Genomic DNA, 12,500 nt, shown 5'->3' on the forward strand with positions numbered 1-12,500 from the left:
ACTTTGACTGAAAAGAATGGGGGCAGGTATTCGTCCCATGAAAGTATTAACAGTATTTTAAACAGAGAAAAGCCAGTAAGTGCACGGTAATATATTTAAGAAGCAACAAGAGGATAGGACCACACAGCGCCATCAGACGTTTCAGACACCATGTTATTAAGTCTACATTAATGCAGCACGTCGCTGCTAAATCCTGTGACAGCACGCTCGAAAGAGGCAACCAAAATAAAACTCCACTCGAAAGTGTTCAGAGAGAGAAGTGGCTCCAACTTTTGAACATCAAAGCTTTTGCTCTCCCGACTCCCCCTCACTCACTAACAGATGTGCATGGAGAACGTTTTGCACATACCGCTCACGATTTCCACCTTTGAATTCACATCAGTTTGCATTAATGTATCAATGCCAAATGAGTGCATATATGTGTCTAGCCAGCAAAGCAGATGTTGTCCAGCCTGGCCTATAGTAATTACTGTGCTTGTGTGAGACTGGGCATACGTGTGTGTGTGTGTGTGTGTGTGTGTGTGTGTGTGTGTGTGTGTGTGTGTGTGTGTGTGTGTGTGTGTGTGTGTGTGTGTGTGTGTGTGTGTGTGTGTGTGTGTGTGTGTGTGTGTGTGTGTGTGTGTTACAGTCAATGCCAGGTTGGCCCACTTGTCTCTCGGTGTGGCCACAATGGTCTCTCTTCACAGGGCCAGGTTAAGGCCATGAAAAAACACCATATCGACACACACACCACGCTTTTCAAATATTCCCAGGTGAAAAACCCATATACTTAAAGTGTACTTTTTTTGACCGTACTTAGTACAAAGTGTACTATTTTCGGCGATTTAAAGTGCGCTTCATTGCACTATTAGTGCGCTGAAGCACTACTAAAGCAGTACTTCAGCACACTTGCAGCACACTGAGGATGCTAAATTGGCACCGCTTTTGGACAATTTTAAGTGCACTACAAGCATACTTTTGAAAGTATGCTCCAAACACGCTTTTCATGCATTCATATGGCATTAATAGTGTGCTTGAGTACACTTCTATAACATTTTATTGTTACTAGAAGTACAATAAAAGTATATTAACTTCATGCTTCTTTGGACTACATTGGAACATTTTAAGTATGTAAAAAGTATATCATATTAAGTATTGTAAATATATAACAGGTATGCTTGAAGTATATTTACAGTACACTCCCAAGTACATGAAATAATATAAATGTAATAATACAATCCATGCTGGTCCTCAGAGCTTGTACATTACACACAGCCACATGTCACAGTAGTGATACAGTATGCATGCCTAGCACGACTGACATTTACAATCATTGCATTGTTACAGAGATTTCAGATACACATTTCACTTTATTTCATTCTTGTTCCACCTTCCTGCAATTGATCATTTCAATTGATCACTAATGGTGACCCTTGATTCTTTATTTGAACAACTAGTTCCAACTTACCTCTCACCATGATGTCATGGGAAGTGTGAGCCTATATATACCAGAACATATACGTGACCATCATAATGACGGTGGGAACATGGTCATTTTTTGTGTACCACTTTAAAATTTTAAAACTCCTACAATAAACGCAGAATATAACAATGAGTAATATTTTCATGCAAACCAAAGATATTCCTTAGAGGTCAATGGCTTTCTGTTTGAGAAATTGAGCTCCAAGAAGTGCATTACATGATGGTACATGCATGATGATGCATGATGGGTAAATGCACTTTGTGTAAGCACACTTTGAATATATTTGGAAAAAGCACAATCATGGTGCACTTAGAAAAAGTATACTTCCAATATGTTAAAGTGATTTACTTTAAAGCGCACTATAGAAAATCACACTTCGAAGTCACTTGGGTGAAGTATAATCAAAGTGCACTTAAAAAAAGTGCAATTGCAATATGTTATTAAAAAATACACTTTTAGTAAGTTCACTATTAGAACACTATTAGTATATTCCTCTAAATACACTTTAGCCAAACATCTTCTAAGTGCACTTTATGTATGGTTCGCAAAGTGTACTTTCTTTGAGAGCAACTTAATTACATCTAATTTTAAGTACACTTTAAATAAGCATATTGTAAACATACTTTTTCTTAGCACAAAAAGTGTGAGTGCGCTTTTAACATGCTAAGTACACTTCAGTTGTGCTTTTATTGTACTAAATTGAACCACTTTTTCACCTGGGTTTTCTTCATAAAACGAACCAGCAGAGAGAGACTTGACAACAACAAAGTGGCACAGGCAAGGTCAGGTGTGTGTGTGTCTGTGTGTGAGCGAGAGAGAGAGAGAGAGAGAGAGAGAGAGAGAGAGAGAGAGAGAGAGAGAGAGAGAGAGAGAGAGAGAGAGAGAGAGAGAGAGAGAGAGAGAGAATAGAGAGAAGGCTGGGATGGAGAGATGGATAAAGGGAGAGAGAGATAAAGATTAAGAGAGAGGGGAAGTGAAAAGAAGGAGAAAGAAAGATCCTGCAGCACAATGAAAAAGAAAAATAGAAAATAAAACTCAAATAGGCATTGTCGATGGGTCGAAGCACAATGCTTTTCTACACAATGAATACAGAGAGACTGCTGACGTGTGTGTGTGTGTGTGTGTGTGTGTGTGTGTGTGTGTGTGTGTGTGTGTGTGTGTGTGTGTGTGTGTGTGTGTGTGTGTGTGTGTGTGTGTGTGTGTGTGTGTCTGTGTGTCTGTGTGTGGTGTGTGTGTGTGCGCGCGTGTGTGTGTGTAAGCAACATTGACCCTATATTGTGAATACAAGGTAAAAGGCAAAAACCTGATTGAATAGGAGATGATGGGGACCTTCCTGACACAGGAACACACTGACCCATGCAGTGCAAAGTAGAAAATGAAAGCAGAAAGGCGAATACAGAGACCAGACAATGGAGAATACACTGGGGACAGACAGGGGGTTTGTTTATTTCATCAAAGAGGGCGAGGCTGGGAGCTGGGGATAATGGCTGGGGAGCGGGACTGTGTGAAAGTGATGTTGAGAAAACTCAACATTGTGTGGTCCTTGAAGCGCAGACACACCCACACCACACAGTGATGCTGCTGACTAGACAGCAGGCTTCACCAACGTGGTGCTCACGGGCTCCAGGACAGGTAGCTCTCCAGGACCCAAGGATGTTAATAAATAGTGACAAGTACAAGATTTTAGTCACAGTTAATTTTTTTTTTCTTAATTTATAGAGATTCTCTTTATATAAGCCCTAATCAAATTATCTTTCAATCATACTGTGATTCATCGGCGTCGTTAGACCATTTTTACCCGGGCACGTGCCCTGTTATGGATCTGCGGTGCCAGGGTCTAGGGCACTGATTTTTTAAATTAATTAATTAAGGACTTCCGGGGAAGCGTGACACCAGCATGGTTGCATAGTTTTGAGCTCCGCTCGGCTTGACCTTTTTTCCCCCCCTATATTACTCATATAGCTTTGAATTCCAGTTAACAGTAACCTTGTGATATATTAAACAAAAAACCTAAAGAAAAATATGCCAACCGACCAAAAAAACAACTCTACTCGTACGGGAAAGGCGAAAAAGCAAGGGTCGCCTGAAAGCAAGATGGAGGAAGCGCTGCAAACAGCTGACAATACTAAGGCAGAGTTCGCCAGCATCAAAAATCTTCTGAAAGGCATAGCGGCAGATGTCAATAGTTTGAAAACAGGTATGGAAAAGTTACAAAGTACAGTTGAGTCGCTGGGCTCAAGGATGACGGACGCTGAAACCAGAATTTCAGACCTGGAAGATGCTAACAACAGCCGAGAGACTAGCATGGACTATGCCTTATCGAGCCTCAAAGCGCTTCAGGATAAAGTCACATATCTAGAGATTACAGCAGGACTGAACAACGTGCGTGTGATGGGCATTCCTGAAAAAGTGGAGGGAGGAGATATGATGGGGCTTCGTGCTTTGGTCTACTATCGGAACAATTGGGTCTGGATGTGGATATTGGACTTGAAATTGAGCGAGTGCACCGCGTCGGGCTGGCTGAGAAGGGTCACACTCGTCATGTTCTGATCCGCTTCCTGAGATTCAGCGCGAGAGAGGCAGTCCTCACTGCTGCCCGTGGAAAGAAGAGGTCAAATGGGGATGACAAGAAGCTGTCTTTCTTCCAGGATCTTTCACACGAGGTGCTTCAACAACGCAAGAAATTTGACGATGTGAAAAAGCAACTCAAAGGATACGGGATCAGATACTTCATGAAGTATCCAGCAACGCTGAAGTTCTCTGTAAATAACAAGCGGCATTCCTTCACTTCACCGAATGCGGTGGCTACCTTCCTTGCATCGCGGGGCTTCACGCAGGATGACGAGTAGGTTTATGGGTCAGTCATTCTTTTTCAACATTGAGGAATATTTCTTTATTTTAGTTTTGCAAATACACGCCAGTTGTGCATGTTACAAGTGTAGCCCATCATGCCAGTGACTTTTATAAGACTGTAGACCGTGGGCCACGCATTTCGCTGGTTGCATAGTTGGGTGCACTGTGGTGACATTGACATTTTTTTCCAAAAAAAAACAAAAAAACACCAAGACTAATTTTTATTCATTATTTACTTTCATTTGACCTCATTTTACTCATTTATTAAGAATGATGGACATCAACATTTTCATTGCTTTGTTTGGTCGGTTTTTGTTTTGTTTTGAAAAAGCAGGTTACTTCAAGTGACATTATTATTTTTGGTTATTGCTATTGGTTATAAATACATATGGGGAGTGGGTTGGGTTTGAGAGGAGCTGGGACAGGCCGAGTGAGACCTTCACACGGATGTACTATTGTATGTTTAGTAGTGCAGGAGAGTCTAATGTTCTTTGTGGCCTCCTGAGAGTTTTGTATTTGTGTACAATATATTTCCCTAAGTGTATTTTGTTTTGTTTATGTTTCTTTTTTTCCACAAGGGTGTAGACTAACAGTACAGGTTGTTATTCATTTTTTTGAAAACTTTTTTGGCTAGCACTTACCTTATTATATGCCTAGCTATATTTAATGGGTGAATTGTTTAAACTAATATCATTGAATGTTAAGGGTGCAAACTCAGCTCTAAAAAGGAGGAAAATGTTGTGGTATCTTAAACTGAAAAATCCAGATTTAGCTTTCTTACAGGAGACACACCTAGAGAAAAAAGACTCACTGTTATTGCAAAGAGACTGGGTTGGAAAAGTGGTTTATAGTGCGGGTTACTCCAGCCAAAGGGGGGTAGCCATCTTGATCCGGAAAACCTTTAACATTAAAATACTCAGGCAGCAAGCAGATGAAGAGGGCAGGTGGATAGCAATAGAGGCTGAACTGTTCGGCATTAAGTATACGCTTATGAACGTATATGCACCAACAATGGAGAAGCCAGGCTTTTTTTGTAGGGGTGAGCAATGTAATCAGGGTTTGAGAATCCATATATAATTTTGGGTGGGGACTTCATCAACGTGAGGGAGCCCATTATGGATAAAACATACACAGGGGGTATAAAACGACCTTCACAGGCAAGGAAAGAAATTAACACACTGGTAGAAGAGCTAGATTTAGTGGATGTATGGAGATATTTTCATCCTTCAGATAAACAGTTTACTTTTTACTCCAACCCACACAATTGTTATTCCATAATAGATTATTTTTTTATTTCAAAATCACTGATCTCTATTACAGCAGAAACAACAATAGGCACAATATTAATATCAGACCACGCTCCAGTGGGGATGGTATTACGCACAGGCCAATCAAACAAAAAACGTCCCAGTAGGTGGAGATTTAATACATCCTTACTCAAAGACGAATACTTAGTACAATCTATTAGAGGGGAGGTAACGTATTACTGGTTGACCAATGAAGGCACAGCATCAGACCCAGCTGTGGAGTGGGACGCCTTTAAGGCTGTCATAAGAGGCCGGCTTATTCAAATCTGCTCATTTCTAAAAAAAGACAGCAGTGGAGCGCTGTCAGGCATTGGAAATAGACATTAAAAACATAGAAAGTAGGCACACAATATACTCTCTGACCACTCCTCACTTCACGAATTGAGTAAATTAAGGCTAGAATATAATTATTTATTACAGGGAAAAAGTGGAATATTCATTATTCAGAAGTAAACAGAAGTATTACGAACAAGGAGAAAGGACAGGACGGTTTCTAGCACAGAGAGCAAGGCAACAATATACACAATCACTGATAACAGGAATACAGAATGACAGGGGGGAACTGAAAACAGATGATACAGACATCAACAACTTATTTGTCACATTTTATCAAAATCTTTATAAATCAGATAAACCTGCTCCTCAAGATATTAACACATTTCTTTCTACAGTGAAATGTCCAACATTATCACAGGATGAACAAGAACAAATTGGGGCTGACGTTACACTAGAGGAAATTAAAGGTGCTATTCTGCAACTACAGAGCGGGAAAATCTCCAGGGGAAGATGGACTTCCAGCAGAATTTTACAAGGCCTTTTCAGACCTCCTGGCCCCAAGACTACTGAACGTTTACAATAATGCCTTGTCTAGAGGATGTCTCCCAGATAGTATGCAGACAGCTATAATAACTTTAATTCATAAAAAGGATAGGAATCCACAACTTTGTGGCAGCTATCGCCCAGTGTCATTAATAAATGTTGATGCTAAGCTACTTGTACAAATCTTAGCTACCAGATTAGAGGGATTATTGCCAAAACTTATCCACCCTGATCAAGTAGGTTTTATTAAGAATAGGACATCATCTGACAATCTTCGCAGGCTTCTTCATTTGATGTGGCAAGCTGGTAGGGAACCAGACGTAACTGTAGCTCTCTCATTAGATGCATAGAAAGCATTCGACAGGGTGGAGTTTCCATACCTGTTTCAGACGCTGGAGAAATTCGGACTGGGAAATTCCTTCATTAACTGGATTAGGTTACTATATCACAATCCCAAGGCATCTGTTGTGACAAATGGCAGACAGTCTACTGCATTCCAGCTTCATAGAGGGACACGGCAGGGATGTCCACTATCCCCACTGTTATTTGCCCTGGCCCTGGAACCACTGGCTATTGCCATTAGGCAAAATAACAATATAGTTGGTATTTAAGAAACGGGAGTGAAGAGCACAAATGCTTTTGTATGCAGATGATATTTTGCTTCTGTGCAGGCGCCCATCAACCACAGTATCTCATACTCTCACCTTGATCAACTCTTTTTCATTGGTGTCTGGATATAAAATCAACTGGTCGAAGTCGGAGGCTATGCCCTATCCAAGGTTTGCCCCCCAACTGTCAGAAAGGGCTGGCAGTTATTTCATGGCAGCCTCTGGGCTTACATATTGGGCATTAAAAATCACCCCACAAAACTAAATGACATCATGGATGTCAACCTCCTTCCCCTGATTCAGAAAATAGAAAAACTCATACTTCAAAACTGGACTAAATTAGGCTTATCACTTCTGGGTAAGATAAATATATTTGAAGATGATAATAGTTCCTAAAGTTAATTATATAAGTAATGCTACCATTAAACCTCCCACGTACTACTCTAACAAAATACAATAAAGCAGTGTATGGCTTTCTGTGGGCAGGTAAAAAACCATATGTAAACCAAACAAAACTCTATGCGGCCCCAGAAAGTGTGGCCTTGGCAACCTCACATAGCCTGGTATCACTATGCATTCTGTCTGAAGCAGTTATCTAAGATGTACATCCTGCAGATATGGCTCCATCTTGGGTGTATATTGAAGGGGCCCCTTAACTATCCATACCCGGCACAGGCCGCTTTCACACAAACAAGTGGTAAGATTCCTCATGATAATCCATTACTGGCATTTTCTCAGGAGACTTGGCAAGCTTCTCATAAACTCCTTAGCTTACACCCAAACTTTACTCTTCAAACTTCCATATGGCACAATAAATACCTCAAGATAGGTAAAAGGACAATCTCTTGGCCTGACTGGGTCAAGCTAGGAATTGTCTACATTGGAGATTTATTTGAGGGAGACACTTTATTTTCCTTTGAACAACTAAGAGCAAAGTATGGTCTTCCAAAGAAGGACTTTTGGAAATACCTACAGCTAAGAAGCTGTATTTTGTCACATCTCAAAGTATCACCACTCGCACCTGCTACTGAATTACACGCCAAAGTGAAACAAGAAAATGCTTTCTCAATTAAAGCATCAGGCTTTTACAGTATGTTACGGAAATCCCAACCTCCAGGTTACGGGGGCCTAAAAAAATGCTGGGAGAGGGACTTGGGAGAAATTATACCTGATGAAACATGGGGAAATATAATCAAGTCATGGTACAAAGTTTCAAGAGAAATGCAGACACGGTTGATGCGTTATAAAATTATGAATAGGATTTATTGGACCCCATCAAAAATGGCAAGGTTGGGGCTTAGGGACTCAGATGTGTGTTGGAGATGCAACACTGAGTGTGGCACTCTCTTGCATATGTTATACTCATGTCCCATGATAGATCCATTATGGTCTGAGATAGTGTCTTTTGTCAATAACTTGCTGACCACTGCTCTGGTACGCCATCCTCTACTCTGTCTCTTGGGTGTGGTACCACAGGGGAACGGGTTAAATTCCCACCAATCCTCTTGGTGTCGAATAGCTCTAATAACTGGTTGTAGGATAATATTACGCCATTGGAAAACACAAGTAGTTGTATCCATGGTGGAATGGTTTAACGAAATGTCCAAGATTGCCTCTTACGAGAAGCTGTGCTACAGAATGATAAACAAGGAGGATGTCTATGTGAAAATTTGGGGGCCTTATTTAGACATTCTACAGTAAGCCATAGGCCATACTTTTTCTGTTGTTTTTTTCTGTTCTTTCTCTGTCTTTTTTTTGTGGGATATGTTAACATTCAGTGGTATATAAAAGTGTACAGTTACACTCATTCTCATACACATATACTGTACAGTGTTTAGCCTTGTTAGTCTGTGTCTGTCTGTGTAGTCCTCCCTGTTCACTTGTGGTTGTTCAGTGTGTGTCTTGTTCAATGTATTTGTGAAAAAACCCCAATAAAAAGTAAATTACAAAAAAAAAATTAATTAATTAATTTATACCTTTATTTTTTATTATTATTTAAGTCTGACTCATCTGGTAGCCTAATCTACAGAATACAGGCTTGCATGGGTTTTTTTTCCTTAAAATAGGCGTATACTACACTTACGTTAGAATTTAGCCCAAGTCTGACGAGGCAGCCTGCCTGCCCTCAGAATCAGGCAGCTGCGTCCCCAATTCAGCTGCGATTTCAATTCAACTCAAACAACATTGTTCTTGTAGATGGAGGACATCAGAAAGTTATTCGCTCGGAGCAGGGATAAAGCAGCAATAAATGATCTCTGCCCATTCTTTTAAAAACGTAGTTGCCCAAAAGTATGCAGAATGTATTTTTTGAATTGCCAGGAAGTTTGGTCTAGCCTCACACCATAGGAGACAATCATAGTTGGGTGATGAATCTGGCCTGGTTCTGTCCTCTTATTGCACCGCTCTGTCTTGTTTTTTAATCTGTGTAATGGGCTTCGCACAAGGGACTTTGCCTACGAGCCCAGACTATACATTTCATGTTGTTGTCTGGCTTGCCAGGCTACTGTTCAGCAGTACACACAAGTATTTGGAAAAACTCAATCCTGACCCTGAAAACTACAGTCCCGTCTATGGGATTTTTAGCAGTCCAAGCCCTTGTCTATTTAAATATGACAGCCTGGACAGGGCCCAGCTATCCTCTTTGAGACTTGGTCTGATCTGATCTGATCAGGCATGGTTGACCCGCCTTCCTATGTTTGCAACTGGTCGAGGCAAGGAAAGGCTGTGCCAAAGTTTAAACCTTAATTCAAAACTTAACACTACATTTTTACTGTGTAACAGCAGCATCAGTGAACTGAAATAGAGAATCCTGGAGGGGCCAATGGAAACTTGGCACTGGTAATGGGAGCATATGACAGTGACATTGGGGGGAAAAAAGTGACTCAATGAAAACGGCGGTAGGGTCCTTGCTAGATGCATAAACACGATGACTTATGTGGCGCAAAATAAAGAGAAGGAAGAAGAAAAGACAGAGAAAGGAAGAGAGGGAGACGGGCACACACTGGAAATACACAAAGGGGAATTTTAATAAGGTGGTGAGTCACCCCTATAGCACATTGCCGCCCGCCGGATTTATGGGAATTGTTATTTGCAGAGATGTACCTCAGGCACACGCTAGCAGCGGCAGAAATGCAAAAAAAGGAGTGTGTGTGTGTGTGTGTGTGTGTGTGTGTGTGTGTGTGTGTGTGTGTGTGTGTGTGTGTGTGTGTGTGTGTGTGTGTGTGTGTGTGTGTGTGTGTGTGTAAGGGGTCGCTGGGGGTTGGAGAATGTATGTGTTTGTGTGAGAGAATGTGTGGTGTGAGAGGTGTGGGTGAGTCTGGGGAAAGGAGTAGAGTGACGTTGGTGGAGAAAGATTGGAACACTTACCGAGGTCTTTGATTCGAGGGAGCACATTGGCTGTGAAGTTACTATAAGATGCAATTTTCCCCTCTGGTGAGGCAATCCCCACATGGGACTCGTAAATCCGCAGGCTTTGGGGCTTTTTCGGCCGTGGATGTTTGTGCTGAGAGGTAAACAGGAAGAAAACAGGATGTGTTTGGGGGGGTTGGCTGATATAAAAGATGCCAAACAAGCACATTTAGGTTTCGTGTCTCGAGCGCACACATACATGCCGTGCATACATATACACATTCATACCAACGAATACGTGACATACAGCAAAAAATTGCATCAGTGCATCATACACATTTTCACCTCTCTCTCTCTTTCTCACTCTTGCGCTTGCTCACTCTCTCTTTACACTCATACACATAGATGTAGACATGCAGTGTGCAAATGTTCCTAATTTGGCCGAGTAAAATTGTGCTGATTGAAAATGCATTGGAGGTATGAAGACCGTTCTACTCTGCTCTAAGCAACCAAAAAGATGGCAGTCTTGCACTTCTCTAAAAAGGAAAAGAAGAGTAAACTACAATGTGTAATATACAATAGTGGGGCATAAAGATATAAAGCAACAAGGTAAATCCACTGTGGAACACAGCCATAGCCCCCTGCTGTGGCTGTTCTGTGTGTGTATTGGCCAGGGCCACCTCACTAACTCCCTCAAGTTCCATTCCAAAGCAGAGAGTACTGAGGTGTTCTTCAACAGCAACCAGGGCTCTAAATTAACGCACGCCAACACGCCAAATGCGGGTGAAAATCAATTTTGGCTAGTAGAAAAAATCATCCACTAGCCAAATTGGCCGGTAGACTCTAGCGCGCGCCCGAACGTCAAAACCGCTGCCAGCACAGATCTGTGGCTGACTGCCGTCTGATGAACGTAAAACGGCGCCTACATTACCCATGAACATTAGGCCTACCGTCATGATGTAGCCCACACCCATTGGCTGGCCGTTAATCACAATAACGCAGCTTCACATTCATTGGCTGCATGTTAGATGCCCGCGCTGGAACTACTGTTGATCAAATATTTTCAATGAGCGGACTAGCGCGGTTTACTTTGGTTTTGTAGGTTTTGTACGGGTGAAAAAGAATGTGGCAGTGGTTAGAGAAAGGTTATGTGTCGGCGAATGCAACTTGCAACTGTAGTGACGCTGAAATGTAGTGGTGGTGGAGCGAAAACGGCATGAGTGGAGGAGCATGACAGCTGTCTGTCAAAACCGTGTAGCCCCCCTGCTGTCAGAAGTCGTCTGATATTTGCGAGGTCCTCGCAACTACCGTACCTACGATGGAGTTGTCGTTTCCTAATAATGCCCACGCCATCGGAAAGACCATGCACGAGTTTGACATGGATGAACGAGTAAGTGAAAAAAAAAAAAACGGTAACAAAAAACTAGCGACGCTATGAAAGTAGCAAAGTAAGCTGGTGGTCTCCGTGATGTTATTGGATGTATACTAGTTTAGACATAGCGTCGCCTAAATTATTGTCATTCCAAGCGCATGATATTAGAGTGAAGCAAGTATTAATCCTGCAGGAACCTAAAGGTGTGAAGCAGCAGCAGCAGCAGCATAAAGAAACACACAATGCAGACATCATACACATCGCACTGAGTTGGCTGTGTGTGTGCGTGTGTGTGTGTGTGTGTGTGTGTGTGTGTCCTCCTCTTCTCCTCCCCACCCCTCTCTTCTGTGCATTGTCCATGGCATTTGGCCTAGTGTGTGAAGTTTAAGTGATACTGTGTGGGGGATATGAGGTTTTGTAGTGTTTGGCTAGTGTATGTTGAAAGTCTGGTATGTGTGCAACATGTGTGTTGAAGGCATGCTGTTTTTGTGTGAGGTGTAGGCCTATACTGCATGTGAGGTTTGAGTGATGGTGTAATAGGCTAGTGTTTGGCTGTCTGTAGTATATGGTCCAGCGTAGGTCTGGTATGTGAGAGGCATGTGTGATGCAATTCACTGTTTTCAGAGGAAATTGAATAAAAAATAATGAAAATGCAGGTAATACAAATAATTACTAAATAATTATAGAATAAACTGAACAGTGAAATATGTTGAGTATAATGTTTATATTGT

General features: G+C 41.6%; 1 protein-coding gene across 3 annotated transcripts in view; it reads right to left on the reverse strand.

Moving 5' to 3' along the window:
- The window catches only part of gbe1b (glucan (1,4-alpha-), branching enzyme 1b), a 228,502-nt gene that overhangs the window by 167,281 nt on the left and 48,721 nt on the right, over window positions 1–12,500 (reverse strand). For all 3 annotated transcript variants that reach the window (XM_063204808.1, XM_063204809.1, XM_063204810.1), the window contains exon 5: window positions 10,416–10,551. In XM_063204808.1, the coding sequence (XP_063060878.1) occupies window positions 10,416–10,551 (136 nt within the window). The remainder of the gene's footprint in view (window positions 1–10,415; window positions 10,552–12,500) is intronic.

The sequence above is a fragment of the Engraulis encrasicolus genome, chromosome 8, assembly GCF_034702125.1.
Source record: "Engraulis encrasicolus isolate BLACKSEA-1 chromosome 8, IST_EnEncr_1.0, whole genome shotgun sequence".
NCBI classification, from domain to species: Eukaryota; Metazoa; Chordata; class Actinopteri; order Clupeiformes; family Engraulidae; genus Engraulis; species Engraulis encrasicolus.